This window comes from Polistes dominula, unplaced genomic scaffold (assembly GCF_049000335.1).
Source record: "Polistes dominula isolate Pdom_NZ unplaced genomic scaffold, Pdom_raw_medaka contig_78, whole genome shotgun sequence".
Lineage (NCBI taxonomy): Eukaryota > Metazoa > Arthropoda > Insecta > Hymenoptera > Vespidae > Polistes > Polistes dominula.
Window position 1 is genome coordinate 789,594 of NW_028301042.1, and position 22,216 is coordinate 811,809.

General features: G+C 30.2%; 3 protein-coding genes across 9 annotated transcripts in view; 2 read left to right on the top strand and 1 right to left on the bottom strand.

Moving 5' to 3' along the window:
- Window positions 1-1,781: 1,781 nt before the first annotated feature.
- LOC107066732 (FK506-binding protein 15) lies at window positions 1,782-6,812 on the top strand. Of its 3 annotated transcripts, XM_089175094.1 has the most exons (13): window positions 1,783-2,024; window positions 2,143-2,313; window positions 2,435-2,957; window positions 3,367-3,573; window positions 3,658-3,693; window positions 3,781-3,948; window positions 4,027-4,209; window positions 4,284-4,503; window positions 4,613-4,899; window positions 5,008-5,133; window positions 5,222-5,359; window positions 5,466-5,529; window positions 6,673-6,812. In XM_089175094.1, the coding sequence occupies exons 1-13, from the start codon at window positions 1,948-1,950 to the stop codon at window positions 6,678-6,680; spliced, it is 2,208 nt and encodes a 735-aa protein (XP_089031220.1). In that variant the 5' UTR covers window positions 1,783-1,947; the 3' UTR covers window positions 6,681-6,812. The 3 variants fall into 3 exon arrangements, 2 of the variants coding, with proteins under 2 accessions (XP_089031220.1, XP_089031218.1); XM_089175092.1 differs by lacking the exon at window positions 6,673-6,812 and having other exon boundaries at window positions 1,784-2,024; window positions 5,466-6,499; XR_016177456.1 differs by lacking the exons at window positions 5,466-5,529; window positions 6,673-6,812 and having other exon boundaries at window positions 1,782-2,024; window positions 5,012-5,133; window positions 5,222-5,358.
- A 9-nt stretch (window positions 6,813-6,821) lies between these two features.
- LOC107066764 (uncharacterized) lies at window positions 6,822-8,993 on the top strand. 4 transcript variants are annotated; one of them, XM_015321696.2, is made up of 5 exons: window positions 6,822-7,093; window positions 7,251-7,359; window positions 7,460-7,807; window positions 7,872-8,208; window positions 8,292-8,993. In XM_015321696.2, exons 1-5 carry the CDS (start codon window positions 6,822-6,824, stop codon window positions 8,828-8,830), a joined length of 1,605 nt encoding a protein of 534 aa, XP_015177182.1. In that variant the 3' UTR covers window positions 8,831-8,993. The 4 variants fall into 4 exon arrangements, with proteins under 4 accessions (XP_015177182.1, XP_089031222.1, XP_089031223.1 ...); XM_089175096.1 differs by having other exon boundaries at window positions 7,887-8,208; XM_089175097.1 differs by having other exon boundaries at window positions 7,887-8,208; window positions 8,298-8,993.
- A 41-nt stretch (window positions 8,994-9,034) lies between these two features.
- Window positions 9,035-22,216, bottom strand: part of mbo (nuclear pore complex protein Nup88) — a 58,162-nt gene continuing 44,980 nt past the window's right edge. For both annotated transcript variants that reach the window (XM_015321695.2, XM_089175095.1), the window contains 11 exons: window positions 12,088-12,201; window positions 11,786-11,975; window positions 11,572-11,672; window positions 11,297-11,489; window positions 11,048-11,208; window positions 10,872-10,957; window positions 10,535-10,782; window positions 10,317-10,427; window positions 9,960-10,186; window positions 9,631-9,879; window positions 9,035-9,556 (listed from right to left, as the gene is read on the bottom strand). In XM_015321695.2, coding sequence (XP_015177181.1) covers window positions 9,493-9,556; window positions 9,631-9,879; window positions 9,960-10,186; window positions 10,317-10,427; window positions 10,535-10,782; window positions 10,872-10,957; window positions 11,048-11,208; window positions 11,297-11,489; window positions 11,572-11,672; window positions 11,786-11,975; window positions 12,088-12,201 — 1,744 coding nt within the window. In that variant the 3' untranslated portion in view covers window positions 9,035-9,492. The remainder of the gene's footprint in view (window positions 9,557-9,630; window positions 9,880-9,959; window positions 10,187-10,316; window positions 10,428-10,534; window positions 10,783-10,871; window positions 10,958-11,047; window positions 11,209-11,296; window positions 11,490-11,571; window positions 11,673-11,785; window positions 11,976-12,087; window positions 12,202-22,216) is intronic.

Below are 22,216 nucleotides of genomic sequence, written 5' to 3' on the forward strand. Positions count from 1 at the left end.
TGTTTACACACTTGTTTGTTAATCCCCTTGTAAAAAACTGAATTTTTTTTTTTAGTTTTGTATCGATAATAGTTCGAAATACTATATATATATATATGAATATTTTCTTTTTCCTTTTTCTGTTTCTTTATTTATTTATAAATGGAGAAATGATTGGAGGAGGAATTTAACGACGCAATAATTTTCATTCTATGATATAACATTGTATCATTTGTTGGTGAACATACACATAACAATAATTGTACTTAGAAGTGTTGTGTTATAACTTTCTTAAGTGTTTTCTTAGAATTCGAATGATTATTGAAGAAAACAATTAAACAAAATATTGATTTTCTTATTTATTAAGAACTATAATTGCGATTTAACATTTAATAACAATTGTAAGTTAATTTGTATTTCTTTTTAAATTCGTACATCGATAAAATATATTAAAATTAATTTTAATTGAATTTAAAAAAATGTAATCTTTATAATCAGATAGTTTAATTATTAGATATAATAATTTTGTAATGATAATTTTATTGAAAATTACAAAAAAAAAATAATAATAAATATATTATCTTAAGAATGCTGAATTTCATTCTAAACACCAGCAGGCATTTTCAATTAACTTAAAACCAAATGATATCGATCCAGATATTTTTATATATATATATATATATATATATATATATATATATATATATATATATATATATTTTATGTAATATTATTTTTAGCGATAACAAATAATTATTATTTTATTGTAAATTTAATGATAAGAGAATAATCGATAGATGATAATCAAACTTTTCGAAACTTATCTTACGGATAAAACATTCTCGTCAATGTTAAATTATATCAACTATATTGCACTTTGATTATGTTGTTTTTTTTTATATTTTTGTTAGCATATACTTTTCCCTATAATTTTATAATAATGCACTAATTAAACAAGTAAACTTGAGGTAATTAGTATTACTAATATTTTTACTGATATGAGTATGATGCAAACGTATTCAAGTATCACGATAAACTAACTAATTATTCTCTCCTTCCTTCTCTCTCTTTCATTTCTAAATATTATTATAATAATATTCCACGAATTGTAAAATACAATTTTTATTTTATTTAAACGAGTATTAAATACGTACGATAAAATTTAAATATCATTACACAAAATTAAACTTTTGACTATTATAATAGTAAGTAAAATAAAATATTCATTTAGGAATGTTTTTTTTTAATATAATTTTTATTAATTTTGTGATTTAATAATAGAGTTTTTATTAGAATTAAAAGATTATCATTTATGATATTTAAATACTGTATAAATTATAAGATTTTCTTTATCTATCTTGAACTATAGATAGAACTTTGTTCGTAACAACTTTATAAATAAGATAATACATTATATATATATATATAATGTAATATATACATATATAATGAAATATTAATTAATTAAATATATTCTTAACAATAAAAGATATTATTTCTATTCTATTATGAAAATATAATATAATTTTATTTATTATCTTATTTATATGTGTACAATACTGTTTAGTATTTTACCGCCTGCGCAGAACACGTTGCGCAATGTATGCGCGTGTTAAGAACTATGTAAGAACGAGTTGACGTACAAAGACAATTTATTTATTATCTTATTTATATGTGTACAATACTGTTTCGTATTTTACCGCTTGCGCAGAACACGTTGCGCAATGTATGCGCGTGTGTAAGAACGAGTTGACGTACAAAGACAACTGTGCTGTCATCTAGGATGTTTTTAATAATACTAGTAATATTATTTATCGATAAGGTTATGCCATAGTATCATTTTTATAATTATCAAAAGTATTACTTGGACGTTACAGTACTTATTTAATTTTACAATTAAATTCATTGAAAATAAAACAAGTTGAAATAAAATTGTTAATATTAAAAAAAATAAAATAAAATAAAAGTATGAGTGTGGATGATAGTTTGATAGATATCGAGAAGATTATGAAAACTGAAGATGAAGAATTTACACCTGGAGGCGGGTAAATAATTTGATTTTTATTTGAAACCTAACCTATACTAAATATATATGTATATAATTTGACAATGATGTCAAATGATGTCAAATATTTATCCCCACTCTTTCTTTTTTTTTTTTAGATCTAATTTAGCTGCTATTTTTGGAAATTTTCATGCGGAAGATCAAGACAAACCTTGTGTAACAAAACAAACAACTCAGAAAAAGTCTAACAGTAAACGTAATAAAAATTTAACACCATTATCCACTAAAACAGAAGTAATAATAGCTAAAGCAATTCACGCATACAAATTGTAAGTATAAATGTAATCATCTATTTGAATTTTATTTTAATGCGATGTTTATTATATATTTGTTATGATTAATTAATTAATTAATTAATTAATTAATTATTTATTTATTTATTTTCTATAGACAAAATGGACAATATATTTCTGCTGGTACACTTGGAATAGCATTAACAGGAAACATTTCTACAAGGACATATCAAATAATTCTATATAAAACTAAATACGAATATGTTTCTGTAGTTAATGTGAAAAGTGACTTTACATATACCGTACAAGCAAATAATTATTCTACGTATTACGATGACAATAATGAAAATTGGTCGATATTATTTGATAAAGAAGAAGCTTCGATAAAATTTGCTAGAGAATTAGCCATTGCTAAATATTTTTCAAAAGAGGATAAAATAGAGAACGTAATTTATCAAAATTTAACACCAGTTAATAAAGACGAAGTTATAACTAAGGAAGGATCCAGAGTAACACTGAAGTATTTTATTACTACAGATATTGTACACTTGTTTGATGTGAATTATGAATTGTTTCAAACAATGACGGTTAATATATCAATGGATGATAGTTGGGAACGATCTCTACTAGGAATCAGTAAAGAATTAAAAAGGATTTTATTTATACCTTCTAGTAAACAGGTATTTTATAAACTGATCAATGAAAACAAAAAAAAAATCAATCTAATATTTCAAGAGCTTGTAGTATTCACCAAGATGAGTTTACAACATTAATAATTTAATATAAATTCATTTTTATGAATTTATCAGCATATTTGATAATTAATCTTTTAATCTTTCTTAATATTAATCATAGTTTCTGTTTATCTTCATAGTAAACTTATCTTAACAACCTTGAATATATTTCTAAATAAATTCTTTTGTATACACATACGATATTTTAATTTTAAATAATGAACGTTAATTTATAATCAAAGGATTCATTTTATGATAGAAATTTTAGATTTGTATCGGTGAATACAATGAGTTCTTAAAATATCAGATGTTTTATTAAAACTTAAAGCACAATAATAATTAGTTTTATCTGTAGATTAGCTTAGGTCCAGGTTTTCCAAAAGATAAAGATGTATTGATGGAAATAGAGGTAACAGATATACAAGAATTAGAAGAACAATTTTCTTTAACTAAACCTATAGTTTCTGGTAAGGCCTTGTTATTGTCAAGAATGGCTAAAATGGGTCAATCAATTCTTCCAAAAATGCAAACATCAACAACTACAGATTCTGAGGATACTGAGGTACTTACTAGTAATAGATTTGATATATTTTACAATTGGTTTAATTAAAAATGAAAACATATATATATATGAATATATTTATAGGATGATTTTCCACCAAAAAAACCATGTCATAAAAAGGTATCGAAGTCATATGACAAATAAGATTAATATTGTACGAAGTACTTGTCAGATGATCGAAGCTGAAGAGAAAATGTTCATTTTCAGATAGAATCATTAGAAGTACAAAAAAAGCATACGGTGAAAGAAATACCACCTGTTACACATGAAGTGGCTAAATCGAAACATAATGTGCCTTCTGCGAATCCCATTGTACCTAAACCATTAATTCCTGCTACTACATTCACATCTTCGTGGTCTAATCCACAATTACAAGTAAATTTCATTTTTAATGATATATATCCTTCTTTTTTTCTTGATAATTATTGTTATCTGACATTTGTAATATTTTAGTCAAATTATTTAACAACGAATGGTCAAATGTATGCCTTGCAACCACAAGCACTAACACAAGCAGTACCTACTGTTATTGATCCAAATTTGAATATGCTTTTGTCAGAAACTAGAATAGCAAATGCTGAACTCAGAATGGGAATGTCTAAAGTAGCTGATAATGTACAAAAAGTACTCGATAAGGTTATTATAAAATATTATTATCTTGATAGTATAATTATAGTTATACAAATGTTATTAAATTATATATCTTTTAGTTTCACAATTTAGAATTGCAAAATGCATCTTCAACGAAAGATACGAAGATGGAAGATACTTTGAAATTATTATTAACTATGAATCCATTGCAAAGCAATGAATTACTAAAAACAACAGATGTTCAAAAAGATGATTGTTATAAAAGTGAACAATTATCTGAGTTATCGAAATTAAAGAAAGAATTGTTTGAAGTAGAAAATGAAGTAAGAAATTTAAAAGGTAATTATTATTTATTTGATGATTTTTATTGCTATTTATTTATTTATTTATTTATTTATTTATTTATTTATTACAAAATAAAAATAAACTTAAAAAATTGTTTTTACAGAATCGTTAACAAAAAGTACAGAATTAGCTAAGATGTTTGAAGAAGAGAAAGTATCTTTGTCTTTCATTAATAAAGAATTAGACAATAAAATTAATACATTAGATGTATTATTGAATAAGAAAAATGATGAATTAAATAGTAAACAAATAGAATTAGAAAAATATAAAGAATCTCAAAAAGAATATGAAAAAGAGAATGCAGAATTAAAAAAGAAAGTTTCAGAGCTTAATGCAAAGTTAGATTCTGCTATGATAGAAACTAATGCGGTATCTTCCAAAAATATTGATGTAAATTTTTGTCAATTTTATTATTATTATTATTATTATTTGATTATAATTTATTTATATTCATAAACAAATAATTCATAATATTGTTTGATTTAAATTTATTCGTAGATAGAAAATAGAAATAAGGAAATAAAATATATTATAAACAAGACGTATCATATTTTGAGGGCAACATTTACAGATGATTCATACAGCACGGAACATATAAGAAAAATTATATTTAATACAATGAAGGTATGGAAATTTTGTGTTCTAATAAAACAAAATTAAGTGTACGATGTTAAAATGTGTTATTAAAAAAATCTAATTCATTTTTTTTTAGAACATTACATTACAAATATTACAAGAAGAAAAGAATTTAGAAACTGAATCTGAATCAGAAAGAGATACAAAAAATACATTGAAAAATAATCAAGATAATAATGAACGATCAAATAAATTTTCAAACAATCCAAATTTAGTAAGAGATTAATTAATTTGACAAATGTATCATCAAAATAAATTTTTTTTTGATTGATTGAAAATTGTTACACATCGAAGAAAAATAATATTTGTTTTTTTTTTAGGTTTTACCAGTAGAAGAAAATGTACCACCGCCTATTCCACCAATGGACAATGAATTAGACAATGGTATTTATTAATGTGATAATAATATTCTTATTAATTAATGACGAGATGGATTTCTTCCATAGAAAATGAATAATATTTTCTTTTTTTTTTTTACAATTTATTTTCACATTTTTAATCTATAAGATATTTAAAAAAAATGTTGTTAAATATAATTATGTTACCTTTTTTTTTTTCATACAATTATTATCTGTTTGTTTGTTTCTTTTTATTTTTTTATTTTTATTTGTTTCTATTATAATAATATATATATATTTATAAAATAAAGTATAACAATTGATATATAACATTTGCAAATAATTGTAATATATAAAAAAAAAAAAAAGAAATTTTTTAATAAATAATCAAATCTCTGATAATAATACATTTATAATATAAAATTAATTTTTTTTGTTGTTGTTGTTGAAAATATTTCATTGTAATAAAATGATGATAAGCTTTTTAAAATACACACTGTAATATAAGAAACAACTATGCATACATGACCAGTGTGTATAAAGATGCGCTGTCGAAGGTCGTTGTATATCTGTAGATGAAAAATGGCGCTAAAGGATGGTACGTGTTATTATTGATAGAAACAGTATCGTTAATATATTGACGTTTGAAAAGTAATTAATTAAAACACGTGTTAAAAGTATTGTTCTATTGTGTATTATCAGAAATACTTTATTTATTAAATGTTAAAAACCGTTCATTTAGTGTTTTTTTCTTCGGACGGTTCTTAAGAATTTCTAATTGTCTGAATTCACGGTTAGATTGGTGGTGTGGCTTCTACCACGTCAATGATATTTATACCTAACCTCAAAAATTATTAAAGAGAAAACAACATCTTTTTCTTATTTCATTATTTTATAAATATAATAATCATATTTACGATCTAATGACAAATTTTTCATTGACATTAAAACACAAATTATAACCTCACTTTATAAAAACAAAACAAAATGATTATTTAAGTTTCTGTTTTCTTCCTTATGTTTATGATAAGAAAATAACTAACATTGACATTTATTTATGATATATATATATATATATATATATATATATATATATATATATATATATATATATATATATATATATATATATGAATTATATAAATGTCAAAAGAGAAATTTCATTTAATTATCATTTTGCATTATTTAGGAATATAGGTTTGGAAAGATGATGATGATGATGCTGATGATGATGATAATGGGATCAAATATAATTAATTATTGTTAATTCTAAGTCAATGGAAAAATAATAAGAATCATGTTCTGTATCACTTAGATTAATTAGTTGGGGATTTTGTTATGATGGATGCAAGTTCTGTCGAGGATAAAGATGTATCTTTTAGTTTGGGGGAGATGTTTGATAGTTATGAAGAATTGGAAAATAAATTGGAGAAATTCTCTAAACGCAGTCTTGTACATTATTGGAGAAGAGATAGTAGAACTGTCAGTGGTGCACATATGAAAACAGCTAGACCTATTAGTGAACGTTTAAAATATTATTCAGTCAAATACGCGTGTATCTATGGTGGTCAAAAGTTTCTTCCACGTGGTGCTGGCAGAAGACAATCTCAGTTAGTTTGTAAATACTATTTTCTTTAGTAGAATAATATGTTTGTCATTTTTTCTTTTTTTTATACAAAGATATTTATATAAATAAATATATTTATATAGCCATATATATATATATATATATACAAATTAATAATATGATTTTATTTTTGTATTTAGATCAATTAGAACTAATTGTCCAGCACACATTATGCTTAGAGCGTCAAAAGATGGGACTAAGCTGGAAGTAACTAGTGTCAATAATGAACATAATCACGAAATTTCTGAAGTAAATAAACATTATTCTGTTAGATACAAAAAAAAAAAGAAAAACAAATAAATGAGAATATTTAAATAACTGAGAATATAATAATTTTTGTATTTTGTAGGAATTGTTTAAGAATTTGCCACAAGAGAGAAAGCTTTGTGGTGAGATCAAACAAGATGTACAAGATCTTATGCGATTGCACATAGATCGTAAAAGATTGAAAGAGTATGTCCGTTTGTGTACCAATAAAATATTACGTTCTAAGGATTTATTTAATATAGCTGCTGCTAATAAACAAAAGAAAGAAATAACTCCCGAAAGAGCCTATCAGTTGTTTAAAAAGATACACGATATTGAAAAGCTGCAACGTACCAAAATGGAAAGGAAATTGTGTTCGGAATCTGAAGATGAGATTGCATTGACGATCAAAAAAATAAAGAAAGAACAAGAGTCACCGTGGGGTCAAGATGTAAGATTATTTTGTCCGAATGAGATTAAAAATTCATCTCTCATACTTAGAATTTAAAATAAAGAATTCTTTTTTTCAGGGACTGTCGCCTGAGTTAGAGGTAAGCGAAGGAAACGATGGTGATGATTCGTATGGTGGTCAATTGACACAAGAAGAAGTGGTAGATGAAATAGATCCAACGGATAATAAATTGTTGGCAACAAGTAACGAGGGAGATATAATAGAAACTAATAGAGAAATAGTAGGAGAATTAGTAATGGAAGATGGTGATCCATCAGTAATAGTTGAGTCTATCGTTAATGTGGATGGTTCAGTTTTTGTCGATGAACGTGATTTCAATACTTATTGTAGTAATCATTTATCACATACAGTTGACGATAATCAGTCTCCTAGTTCTCAAGGTATGCTTTTAATAATATAAGTTTACACATTTTGAAAAATATCATCGTTGTGTTGTATATGTAAAATTAAGAATTAAAAACAGTTTTAGGTATAGATTCTATAACGTCACCAAACAATATAGGGACAATATCAAAAGACTCTACATCACCTAGTCATAAAATACAGAATACATCAACAACACCACCACCACCACCCCATTCAACGTCAAAATCACCCGATGATTTTAACGAAAGTGCAGATTCTAGAATTTGGATTATGAAGGAGGCAACTTCTGTAGAAGCAGAAATTGATAGTAGTCATGAAAGTGAAACTAATGTATCAAAATGTGCTACTGTTATGAAAGGAGATATTGGTAACACTGATGTTGTATTAACTAATGCAGCGGATCATCATTTGTTGCATGAACAATTAGCTGTTCTTAGAGCGGAAAGGGAAAAGTTACGTCATGAGACTGATATGTTAAAGCTTAAGAAAGATAAATTAAAATTACAAATAAGTTGTTATGCAAGTGAGCTTAAGAAACAGGAAATGGAGAAGGAAAAATTGAGATTAGAAATTAAATTATTACAATCTAAAGCAATGGAAGATAATGATGTGTCTCATTATATTTTTGTGCCTTGACCATTCAAAACAAAAACAAAAAAAACAAACGAAAACTAGCTTTGTAAGATCTTATTAATTAGGATATAAAATATAAGAGATATTAGAACAGCGCACAACAGGTTAACGTAGTAAGGAGAGATTACAATATCTTATTTAATAATGGAAAAGAAAATTCTCCAAAGTATATATTTTCAAAATGAATACAATTCTTTAAACGTATACTTTATTTTATTTATTTTTTTTTTTTATATAGACAAAGTGTTTTATTTAAATATGTCTTTTTGTCTTTTGGTTTTTTTCTTTTTTTCTTTAATCGTTACACGTTATCAAAGATATTGATGTTACATAAGAAGATGTATTACACAACGTTAAAAAAACAATGTATAAATTTTAAATCTTAATCTTTCTGTAAAATAATATGTGGATATATGATATTAGAAGTTTAAGTATTGATTATTGCAGTTTATAATTATTATCATTTTAATTTTAAGATAAGAAAACAATAGCATTTAATAAATTATTTTGAAATTAAAAGTGGATCGATCATACATACCACTGTACCTTTTTTTTGTTTTTTTCTCTCTTTCTGTTTTAAAAGTGAATTTTATTCAATAAAACAGAATTAATCAGATAAACGTTGATCATGAAAATGATATTAACCGTAACCATTACTAATAATATTACATTCCTACCTCTTCTTCAAGGTTCTTTACTTGGACTACCATATTTTTAATATCCTTAGTCCTATTAACAAATGAAAATGAATAATTAAAAATATTATTTATAATTTGATTATAAACAATGAATTTTGTACTTACATTTTAGATAAATTTTCTCGAATAGCTTCAACTTGATTTTTACTAAATATTATTTCCTTTTGTTTTTCAATAATCTCAGTATTTTCCATTAACACAGATTGTTGATTTGCTTTCTTTTTTAATTGTTTCAATCTAACACGCAAATCTTGAATTTTATCATTCATCCTTTTCAATTCTTCAGCTTCAGCTCTTTCACTAGGACTCATTGAAGGTTCCTTGTAATTTACCAATCTTAGTACTTCCTCCGCTCTGTAGTAGAATTATTTTGTATTTTTGTTGTTGTTGAGATTTGCAGAGTGATCAGTGTTATTAAATAATTAATAATTTACCTGCGTGCTAATTCTTCTTGTTTGTCTTTGATATCTTCGTAACGTTCAGCCAAACGTTCGGCAGTTTGTTGAAGTTCTTTCTTAGTTTCCATCAAAGTATCGGTTTCTTTTAACAAATGTGTTTTCAATGCTTTCAATGCTCGTATCTTTTTATTTATTTCTTCACGAGCTTTGTCTTGTCGTACGAAATGTTGACGACGAAATATTTGAGTAACGTGGAACAAAAGCTTAACAACAAAAAGAGATACAAAATTATATTCAATATATTTATAATAAAAAAGAAAAATATTAGAAATGTAATTAAGAAGAAGAAGAAGAAGAAGAAGAAAAAAAAACAAGATAAAACAAATGTCTTACTTCTACGCATTCCTTTAAAGTCATCGATTGTTTTCCAAGTTTCGTAATTGGTTGCGAGGTATCATTTTTAAATAAATTTTTAATGTACATGTCAAACGATTCTTTGTTCACCTTTAACAAATTCAATTGTAAGTAATTGTTGTAATTTAAATGTCACTTAATTTGAAGAAGAAAAAAGAGAAACGAAAAATTCCGAAAGATAATATCATTGAATTTACCTTCTGTGCTGAAGTTACAACAGGTTCAGATAGTTCAACACGTGGAAGGTAATGTGGATCAATCACGGAAAGATCAACGACATCACCGGTATGAAGTAAAGCGATTAGAACACATGGTTCTTGAATTAAACCAAATCCTAAAATTGGTGTGGGCTCGTCGATTTCCGTATGTTTGGTTCTTGTACAAATTAAATAATGCGAACTCGATTCATTTGATAATGAAGGTAAAAAACTATCTTCTATTTTTTCTAAAAATAACAAATATTTAACAAGCAAATGATACATTTGTTTATTAAAAAGAATTTTTATTAAAATATGATAAAACAATGTTTTTTACCATTCATATTATTGATATAATTATCTAACTGTGATACCATTGGTAGACTAACCATATGAATTCCAGCATTGTGAGAACAAAAGTATCTGGTGAATCAACAAATGTTAATTTAGAATTAGAATAAATCAATCAAACGCGTATATTTAATTAAAAAAATATTAAACAAATGAAATTACCTGGATTTGTTACCCTTATCGTTATGCACGTATATTGGACAATTGTACTTTTTGTCATCGTCAGTAAAAAATAGTCCAAGTTCCATTTCGATGCATTCAAAGATATAAAGTGCATCGTCGGGTGTATGTAAACTGTATGAAGAACCGTACTGCGACCAAGTCTACAAATTGTAATATACATTTTATAGATACTCAAAAAAAAAAAAAAAAAAAAGAAAGCAAATCAAAGAAAATGCAATGCAATGGAACCTTTTTATCATCCACGTTTTCATCCGGTGTTTCTTTCAATAATATAGCATGATATATTTTTCCATTACACATTGCAATTACAACTATCGGTGGAGTAGTTTGTATGCACATTATGGAACACGAATCTATTCCATAATTATCATCAGTTTCAGGATACATGGATAACGAACCATAAACTACAGGCTTGTCAGAACTAAACAAAAAAAAATATAAATTCATTTATATTATAAAATTAAAATAATATTTAATTAATATTTGTTTATTTATAAACGTACTTATCATAAAGAACATTTTCTCGTACGATAAGAACTTCTCCATTTCCACGAAGCACAAGTATGGGCCATTCAATTTGATTCCAATCGACGGAATTTTTAGCCTGTAAAAATAATTGAAAGACAATTGATTTAAACAAATAATTCTTTAAGTAAAATTACTGTTATAATTATTACAAAAAAAAAAAAAGATATGTGTATGTATTCATAATTTTACTTCATTTATATCTTGACCAGCAAAAAGTTCAGGTTTTCTTAAAGTTGGGGTAGCAAAGTCAAAATCTACAGCCGTATCACCGAGTGATGCAAAATTTGGTACTTTAGATCGCGTGCTAGTCATTGGAGTACGTCCTACTTTCCAACTTTTGACAAGTTTCGGTGTACCATTGATTTCACATTCGTATAAACTAAAAGATAAGTGTATAAAAAATTGAATTGCAATTAATGAAACCTCATTACATCATACAACAATTAATTATTATAAATTATTGTATAGGATATAAACATGTAGAAACTGACCGAAAGATATTCTCAGAAGTAAGAACCAAAAGATGTGAATCATTGGTTGATCCAGGATGCCACCTTGCTTTACGAATTTCAGTAGTTGCACTGAAGTCTCCAAAACAATGACTCCTGCAAATAGGAATAAATGATTTTGTAAACAAATCAAAGAGAGTTAAGATCTCTCTCTCAAAAAAAAAAAAAAAAAAAAAAATAAGGAAAAAGTAAAGAAAATCACGTTAGAAGATTGTACACAAAAGTTGGTACTTTCCATGGGACAAATTTTGTTGAGTAGAGTTCTCTGCTTGGTCTGTTGGGTACCTAGCTTACGTTTCATGTATGTATGTATTTTATTATTATTCTCTCGCTTTCCGTGGCTGGACATGGTAGGTAACGGGTTGGCAAGGGGTTGACGATGGTTAGTCCACGCTCGTTATTAATGTTCGTGGCATGGCAGGAAGAGAGATAGGAAGGAAGGAGAAGGAGACTGTGAGAGAAAATGGAAAAAGAGGAGGATGAGAATGAGGATGAGAATTGGGATGGGGATTGGGGAGGAGGAGCAGGAGGAGGGGGGAGAAATTCGGTGGATATGAGGTGTCACCAACACTACCACGTCACAAACGAACATCAAGGACTCTACCGACGACACCATCACCACTACGACACCCAACGTAACCCATTGTACGCCAGAGTTCTTAATAATTGATAAAAATGTACGCGGCGCACCAGCAGTACGAGAGAGTACGCTGAATATAAAGGGAAAGAGAAAGAGAGAAAGAGAGAGAGAGAGAGAGGGTAAGAGTCGGGTGAAAGCCAGGAACAGAGAAAGAGAGAAAGAGAGAGAGAGAGAGAGAGAGAGAGGCGTCAGACCACCCCTTTGCACGACCACCATCACCCAGTCGTTTCGTTGACAAAGGCACATGCAACGATTTATTCGCCCTTTTTACCATGTACCTCTCTCTCTCTCTCTTTTTCTATTTCTATTTTTTTACTCAGGCCCTCTCGCAAATTTTTCTTCGTTTTGTCACAATTTCAGATTTTTATTAGAATATATAGATATATTATACAGCAGCAACCCTCGTTAATGGTTACATTGTAAATGATAATATAAACTTATCTTCATAGGAGAATTCAATCTTTGATCAAGGTTTTAAGTTAGGTTGAAAGTTCTATTTGAAAGACAGTTTTCTCTCTTTTCTTTTACATTGTCTCTCTTTCTCTCATTTTCTTTGTTTTAATTGTAATTGTATTGTTTTTACAATCAAAACAAATATTATTAATGTTAAATTGTATTTGGAATATTTTATAGATTTTTATGAACAATTCTAGGTTGAAAGAAAAGAAAAAATGGTAAAAGACAACCCTTGATAATAGCAATAATAATAATAATAATAGAAAAGGGAGAGTTCAGATGGTCGAATCTAATTAAGAAATTCTTACATGGTAATGGGCGGTACATACAAATGGTCAGGGTTTGTTTCTTTCCTCTCCCAATTCCTTTTCTCTTTTCATTTGTATTTTTTTTGGTGTTTTTTTTTGTTGGACGTCTCACCTTCTTAATCTTCATCATCTCTCTTTCTCTTTTCTACTTTGTTTTTTTTTCTTGTTTTTTTTTTTTTTACCTCTGGGTAGGTACATACTCTTCGGCGAAACGGGCGGCCCGGAAAAAATTAAAAATAATTTTCCCTAGGTAAACGTATTAACCTCGGCTAGTGGGCAAGCTTTTTACGCGACGCTTTTCTCGCAATTTGTACAAAGAACCGGCCACAGGCCTCTGACTTCAAAGCGAATCTTATAGAAAGAGAAAGAAAAAAAAAGAAATAAAGAGAGAGAGAGAGAGAGAGAGAGAGAGAGAGAGAGAGAGAAGAGTATCGCATAATTTTATTTTACGTATTTTTCCCACGTATTTCCCTCACTATGCATTGTACGTCGGTTTATCGTGAAGCTTCCGGTTGCAACCACCCCCTTTTTATTTTCTCGAAGAAGAAAAATTAGAAAAAAAATAGAAAAGATAAAAATGCAGTTTTTTTATAAAATATAATAATCCAAAAAATATTTTATCTTCAATCTAAAATTAATTCTTTGCATTCGAGGGGCAGATTTAAGTGGCAACTCGAACGGCGCTGATACGGCGCCCAGTGGCTAATTTGAAGTCTTTTGTTAATCTATTTGTTGATTTATGATATGTGATAAGATATTTCTTTTAAGATATATTTAAAGATAATACTTAAAGGATCGAAAAGGGATTGTAAGGTTTACTTTGATTGTAATACATCTGGAGATAGGTGAGAAGTAACATATTATTGTGATACGTGTTTTGATAAACACTTAGGATGCATTTTTTGGGTATTGTTTTATGAAATATTTTACAAAAATTAATTAGAGAGTGTTATATTTTTTAAATTTTATTGTATTTGATATAAAAATAATATAAATTGATGAAATTGTATTATTTATATACATTTGTTTGTTTATAATTGAGTAGTACATGTCAAATGTAAAATGTTTCCCTAATTTAGCCAAAATCGTCTCGAGTTTGAAGTTGAAAAAGGGCTCGAATGCAAAGGGTTAGAATATTATTTTACTTTGTGTTTTTTTTTTTGATTTACGTCATGAAAAAGAGAGATAGAGATAGAAACGAATAATATAAAATGTTCTTTAGAAATTGTCTAACCAGTGTAATATTATACGAATCGCTAGATAATCGAACTAAATTAAAACGTTTTTATACCATTTAGGGAGAATGAGTAATCGTCATTGTTCCCATGAGAGTGTGAGAGTGTGTGTGAGAGAGAGAGAGAGAGAGAGAGAGAGTAGAGTAGAAAATCAGAGACTACCGGCAAACGAGAGATAAGCGTTCGGGTCTATCTTTTTCTTTCTCTTTCTTTCCCTTTTTTCGTTCTCTTTCGTTCACCTTTTCATCTTTTCTTCCTTGGCAATAAATCTCCGAGAAAAACCTATCCGGGAATCCTACAACCACCACCACCACCACCATCAACTACCACCACCATCGTTACTTCTCTGTGCTTAACCTAAAAATTCATTAGATTATAAAGCCATTAATGCTCATCCGCGCGACCGGATTCGGACTCTAAACTCTTCTTTCATTTTTTTTTTTTTTTCATTTCTTTCTTTATTTCTTGTCCTCGTTGATTTCACACTTGGATCAATGCAAAGTTTTACTTTGCTACTTCAGCGATATTATTTTTAAAATACTTGATGATGATTTCTTTTTATTGGGTTTTTGAAAGGAACAATGCAGGACAATGCAGGACAATTTAACCCTCGAAGTCATCACTACGCATGAGTGATAAAATAATTAGTTTAGAATAACAAACAATGATCAAATCTGAACGTTGTAATATTAAATTCTATTAATTAGATAGATTATACCTGTTATGCAACCCTGATGCAACCCTGACACGTGTTAGAGAACAATTTCTTAATACATGTATAATACATAAATAATATATACAGTTTATATAATGATCATTTGGATGGATACCTCCTCCATCTGGTAGAAACGTTCGGTGTCCCATTAAATTGTTGATGGTGTGACTGTGTATAGCAAACTACCGTAATATCGTTCAGTAACTTGGAATATTTTTATTAGATTTTTTCTTTCAAAATTACGAGCAACCTAAGAAGAAGGATGAGAGGTGGAAGGTGGTAGGAAGAGGAGTGGTGGTGGTGGTGGTGGTGGTGGGATCGACGAAAGACTTTAAAGACGGTGACGCAAAAGGAAAGAGAAAGAAAGAGGGATGAAAAAGGGGGTGGTGAGAGAAGAGTGGTGGTGTAGTCGTGGGGGCGGGTTTACGAAGCTATGCTCACGATATAACGAGGAGCCATTATGATAAGCGAATGCATAGATTAGACATAACTTGTTAGCCTGCTTATACGCTCGTTATACGATGCTAACGCATACAACGATGAAAATATTAAATATTAGAATCGTGTGTTACCTACAAACAGGAATTTATAATAAGATATTGCAAGATATTTTGATAATAATCTTATCTGATAGAATTTAACACGTCAGCTATCGGTGGTTGACACTAGACTTTCCGTTTAGGGGTTGATTAAAAACGTTGAACTATTTTTTCAATTCAAAGTAACGCCTGTGACCTGACAGGAATTAGTCTAAGAATTCGCGTGGTGTTCAACGTGTTAAATGGATCCTCCAATGAAAATAATGATCAAATGTTTCGTGATCTGTATAATATATAAACATAGATAATAATATGATTAGGGTATAATTAATGAAGTTTCATGATAGTGATGAGATAATACACAATGTGTATGAGAGAGAGAGATAGATAGATAGAAGGATCTTAGGGAAATGGAAGAGCGTTTCACGAAACCGATGCCCAGGATGGAAACGGGACGCAACGTTGAGAATTAACGGGCTTAGTTGCCGACGCAGGTGTCGTCGGACGAGGAAGAGAAAGGCGAAAGCAAAGTGAGAGCACAGGATGAATTACGAGAAGAGCGTCAGACCAACCAACAGCTAACCAAGTGTGTGTGTGTGTGAGAGAGAGAGAGAGAGAGTTAGCTCGTTGCTCGTTATATTTTGCGCAACATCCCGATTTTATGGGGCCAACCCCTCACCATTCTAACACGGACGCACATCTTCAACAGAAGCCGCGGGGTCGAAACTGGGAGTCGCGAACTTCCATTCTCTCTAACGCCTTCTCTAGTCACGAGAAGACTAGAGAAGGTCTGACTCCTTCTTGAGAACTCGGTAACTATGTTACTTTAGAAATTATTACTGGGTTTCTTCTTTTTTATCATGTAACTTTTTGAACGAGAATTTATTTATAATATTAAATAAATTAATCATAGAATTAGGTTGATCTGTGTTAGAAATATTTTTGTTTAATCATTTAAAATACTTATTGTAAAAAATTATTAATTTAGATTGGTCATTAATCTGTTAACTGGGGAATTACCTTTTTAATTACTTAGGTTTTTTTTTTATTATTATTTATTTATTATTTTTAAAATTTTATATATTTATTTTTATGAATATAATAAAAAAAATATTTGTCCATTTATTTATATACTTATAAATTAGAAATTTTTCAACCTTTAGCTTTTAAAGCAATACGTTTGACGTATTTATACGTTCCACCCAGATTTAACAGATTAAATACATTAATTGAAATTTGATTGATTTTAAGAATGTATATTTGATCCTAAATACGTCACACACTTTTCAGATTAATTTAAAATAATGAAATTAGGAATTCATGCATAGGAAAATGTGCAACAATGTTTGAGAATGAAAATGAGAGGGGATTCGTTTTAATAAAAAAAATATATATTTGAAAGACGTGTATTCGAGGGTTCTTAAACATTTTCTAGCATTCCTTTTACACCTACGTTCATACGTCTAATCTCCATAGAATTTCAGCAGCAGGTACCCAAGGTACATGTGTTTGCCAAAGAGGACAAAGTTTCGCAATCTCGTAAAGCCAACGTTACATTCTTACCATGCTAATGACGCGCGAATCGCAAAACGTTGAGAAAGCTTCCCCTATACATTTTACTTGTCCCTTCTTTATATGTATTCATGTATATATAGAAAGTAGAAAAAGAAAATGTAGAAGAGTATGTGGTGGAAAAAGAAAATTTATGTCTTTGGACGTGACGAAACGAAACGAAACGAAACGAAAAGAAACGAAACGAAACGAAACGGAACAGAAGATACCCGATGGTGGGTACTCGACATGACTAGACGGAAAATGGCAAACAAAAGGATATATATATGTATATATATGCATACATATGTATGTCTTTACTTATTTAAGTATATATGTGCCCTAGCTATCTAATGTATGTGTATGTATGTGTGTGGAATGGTCAAAGTAGGAAAGAAAGAGAGAGAGAGAGAGAGTAAAAAAGGGTGGGTGGTTGTTGAAAGCAGAGGTAGAGGTAGAGGGTGGGAATGTTAGCCCACGTTAGTCCACGTAAGGTAGCACACGTACTACTGTAATTAAAAGAACCGACATATGTCTCTCTTTCGCAGTCGGATTTTATTTCGTTATTCTCCTCCTCGTTTCGGAGGAGGTGGAGAAGGAGGAGACGTTCACGACGGTGGTGTCCACAACGACTAGGACAACGACGACTACGACGACGACGATCTCGTTGACGAGAGGACATGCTAAGCGTATTTAAATTTTCCTACGGTGCTACGGACGGAATTCTTTGATTAGAAGAATCTTAAGTAGTTGGTATATACAGGGTGATCTGTAAATGGTCGTACAAGCGAAAAGGGGATGATTCTACATGACAAAATAAATCGAAAATATGGAATAAAATATTTTCGTTTGAGGTTTTGTTTTTGAGAAAAACAAAAAAGGGTTTACATTTGATATTTTTCATATATAAAATATTGTTTTTAACAACGTTAGCTTTTTAAAGTTTGATATCATTGATTCTAGATAATAGATGTTCGATTTGTTTTCGTTAAAATGGTTGACCAACCAACCAACGAGAAATTGTCTCAGTGCGACGATAAAGTTTGATGATAAAAATGTGCTTGTGGTATAATAACGCGTGTATTTAAGAGAGAGGGAGAGTGAGATAGATAGAACGAAGGTATATACCTTTTTTTCAAGCTTCGTTGTAGGTACATTTTTCAAAAAGGTGCGGATATCATCGGGGAGCATCTAAATCATCCCCCTGGTCCACTAGAGGTGGAGAAGGAGGAGGTGGGGAAGTGCTAGTAGGTTGGGCTTACCACGCACCCTATGTTCGGACTCAGCAAACACAAGCCAAAACCAGCAGCCGATACCTCGGGGGTAGCTACCCCTTCCGAAAACACCAACTACTGTGTGTCGCAACAGCAACAGCAACAGCAGCAGCAGCAGCAGTCCATTGGTGGTGGTGGTGGTGGGTCGCGGCAAGCCGCTGATTTTCGTTACTGCTTGCTCATCGAAAAAAAGTTGAAACAAAACAAAACGATAAAAAAAAAGAAATAAACCAAACAAAAAAAAAGGGTGCGAGATGGAATATGTGTGTACACACACACATCTATATGTAGGAAGGGAGAGTAGAATGATAGTGGTAGTAGAAAAGTTTGCACAGTGTTGAACGTAAAGATAGGAAGAGGGATGCGAACGGAGGTGTGCACGCGTCCGTCCTCCTCGCGTTCCCGTATGCGGATCAACCCTGAGCGAATATATACGAGCGTAGCGCGTGTGGCTCCCCGAGATTAGCCGAGGCTTTATATCGGGATTACATATGTAAAACCATTAGGTTAAATCATTTTTTAAATAAACGCTTTTCCCCCACCCTTCCAACATCCTACCTCTCTCTCTCTCTCTCTTTCTCTCTCGACTACACACGAGCTTGACTCTCAGCACGCTGTTACAGATAGCGATGAGAGTCAACTCTCTCTTTCTCTCTCTCTCATTCTCTTGTTCTCTCATCGTTTCTCTTTTCTACTAGGAAGAGGGGATGAGAGATCCGTTGCTGGTGCTGCTGCTGCTGCTGTTAGCTCGTTCGTTGGACTGACATGAAATATTCCATAGCACGTTCTCATACCAAGTAGCTACGAGATTTTCTTTTGCTCGATGATATGAGAAAACGATTGTTTTACGATTAGTAGATTGTTTGATTACATTCATTAAGGTTTTATTATTTTTAATAAGGTTGCTATTCATTTTGAAAATGTTCAAGAATATTTGGGATAAACTAGGTGAGATGTAATATTTAAAATCAAATATATTTTATATGAGATAATACAGCAATCATATCAGCTGTTGAAATTCAGTAGAATTTAGAAGTTTACTGTTGTTCAAGTTACTAGTAAGAAAGGGTGAATGTATGTGTATGTGTGCTTTACCGAAAAGTGTCTACTTAACAAAGATGAGAATTATTCATAAACGTAGGCCAACACTTAGCAATAGTCGAAGAAAGAGAGAAATGGAGAAATGGAGAAATGGGGGTTGGTTTCCGGTTGTTCGTTGTGTGTAAGAGACCGAAGCTGAATTCTAGCGGATATTAAGATGGGTATGGGGAGTTAGAAACGAGAACAAGGTGGTGGTCCTCCTCCTGGTCGCATAATAAACACATAACGGTAATCCTTAAAACAATAATTAGCGCCGCGTGAGCCAACGAAGGTGGAGGAGGTGGAAGTGGAAGTAGAGGAGGAGGTGGAGAAACCGGCAATCTTCCTTTGCCACGTGGAATTGCACTGGTTTCGCAATTCGTTGTCGAATTACTGCCGCGAAGTCGCGACGGGTAAGGGGCTAGACGAGGACTTACTTCTACAACACATTTACTTACCTTATGCACCAGGGATTCTACTTACTTCATAAAACGATTATTCTCGTGGTTGTATAAATATATTATATAGTTAATGACTTTTGTGTAACCCTAAAGATTCATTTGGTTTTCATCCCAATTACGTTTTTTGTCCTAACTTTTGTGGGCTTCGTAAAATATTTATGTTATACTTGAATTTTGTTAGGTCCTGTCCAATTGTCAATCAACCAATCCTATTCTAAATCCTATTTTTTCAACTATTAATTTGATTTCTTATTTTTAATAGAAGACAAGGGTTGCAATGATCAGCAAAGTGATCCCAACTTTTTAGAAATGTTGAACGATTTTGAAAGGATCAAATTTAGTGTAGAAGTAAAAGAGTTAGTAACGTTTGGAATCATAGGAAAGACCGAAGAGGTGTATGGGAAGGGTAGGGTGAGGTAGGGAAGGATCGCAAAGTGGTAATAGTTTTAATCCGGTGTCTTGAAGTAAGGATTTGGTGGCACGACAGTTAGTGGCTCCTGGTAAGTCCAAGCGAACCCAGTTCTCGCTCTGATATCATAATCCGAATAATCACTATTATTGCCGCCATTTGCTTAATCCGTGACTGAGTCTTCCACCCCCTCCGTGCCCTTCCCACCTTTTCGCGTTAACGTTTCACAAACGTTTAACGGATATGATCACGGACGAATGAAAATTTGGAATATTTTACGTATTGATTTTTCTTTTATGTTTAGGAGATGCAACCCTCATCGATTTATTTTGTTTGACGTTTTTTATTTTTAATAATTGTGTTGGGAAAAACATTTCATTGTGATCTTATTGTTAGATTAACTGGATTTCTTAGTATTCTTGGATTTATATTTTAGTTAAGGGAGAAAAAGTTATTACAGTTGTTAAATCTTAGGGGGTTTTTTTTTTCTCTTGAGTAAAAATCTTAGAAGTTTAGGTAAAAGTTTTGTGTGGACAATAAGGTATAAAGCCCATTTTAGCGTTGTTTTAAGTTAGGTTTTGCTAGTAGTAGTAGTAGTAGTAGTAGTAGAAAGGAAGAAGACATTAAATCCCAGAGATTCGTTCTAATGGGTGGAGGTGGGATGTGGGGGTAGGCCGAGGACTCTTTTATAAACTGTTTCGCGGTCTTTTATAATTTGTGCATAGGACGTTGGGTTTTTCTACGTGAGTGTCGTCTTCTTTATAAATCTACCCAAATCTGCTGGACGCTTTTCCCCTCTCTTCTTGGTTTCCTCGTTGAGAAAAAAACTTTTGGTTTCAACTGTAGTGCACTCTTAATTTTCAACAGTTTGTTTGGAAAGTTTCAAATTATGTATTAGTAGGAAGCCTAGCAAAAGAGAAAGAGGTAAATGCCCATCTATTTTCAAATTCAGATTACTAAGAAACTATTATGAAAAAGACAACTGGAGGTGGCAAAACTCGTTCATAGGTTGTTTAACCTGTTCCTAAATTTTCAATCTCTAATCTTATTTTCAATCAAATATTTTCATATATTGGGTTAGCAACTAAGTCATTGCTAATTTAAAAAAGCCATCTATCGATAAAATCCACAATTACTTAGTTACTAACCCAATATATAAATGATTCAAAACTTAGCACATCTAAAAAATGTTCATCATGTTTAATTAAATAATTTTAAACAAGTATGATTCTTTTTTGTCGTTGCAATATGACTAGACACTTGAGTATGAAATAATTAATGTTGTTTTGTAGTTGTTAAAGAAAGTTAAGACCCAATTTATGATGAAAATCTTAGTTGTTAGATCACTCGATACCTTTGAGACAACACGTTGGTTTGAAAAGTGGTGTGTGTTGGTTTAGAGAAGAGATAATGTTAGGCAAAGACAGTAGTAGTAGTGGGCTA

What these genes read in the sequence shown, in the direction of transcription:
- LOC107066732 (XM_089175092.1), top strand. Translation starts at nt 1,948, where the DNA reads ATGAGTGTGGATGATAGTTTGATAGATATCGAGAAGATTATGAAAACT. An exon ending in TACAAAAAGTACTCGATAAG is followed by an intron (nt 4,210 to 4,283) that starts GTTATTATAAAA and finishes TATATCTTTTAG; the next exon opens with TTTCACAATTTAGAATTGCA. An exon ending in TGAAGTAAGAAATTTAAAAG is followed by an intron (nt 4,504 to 4,612) that starts GTAATTATTATT and finishes TTGTTTTTACAG; the next exon opens with AATCGTTAACAAAAAGTACA.
- LOC107066764 (XM_015321696.2), top strand. Translation starts at nt 6,822, where the DNA reads ATGATGGATGCAAGTTCTGTCGAGGATAAAGATGTATCTTTTAGTTTG. An exon ending in ATAATCACGAAATTTCTGAA is followed by an intron (nt 7,360 to 7,459) that starts GTAAATAAACAT and finishes TGTATTTTGTAG; the next exon opens with GAATTGTTTAAGAATTTGCC. An exon ending in AGTCACCGTGGGGTCAAGAT is followed by an intron (nt 7,808 to 7,871) that starts GTAAGATTATTT and finishes TTTAAAATAAAG; the next exon opens with AATTCTTTTTTTCAGGGACT.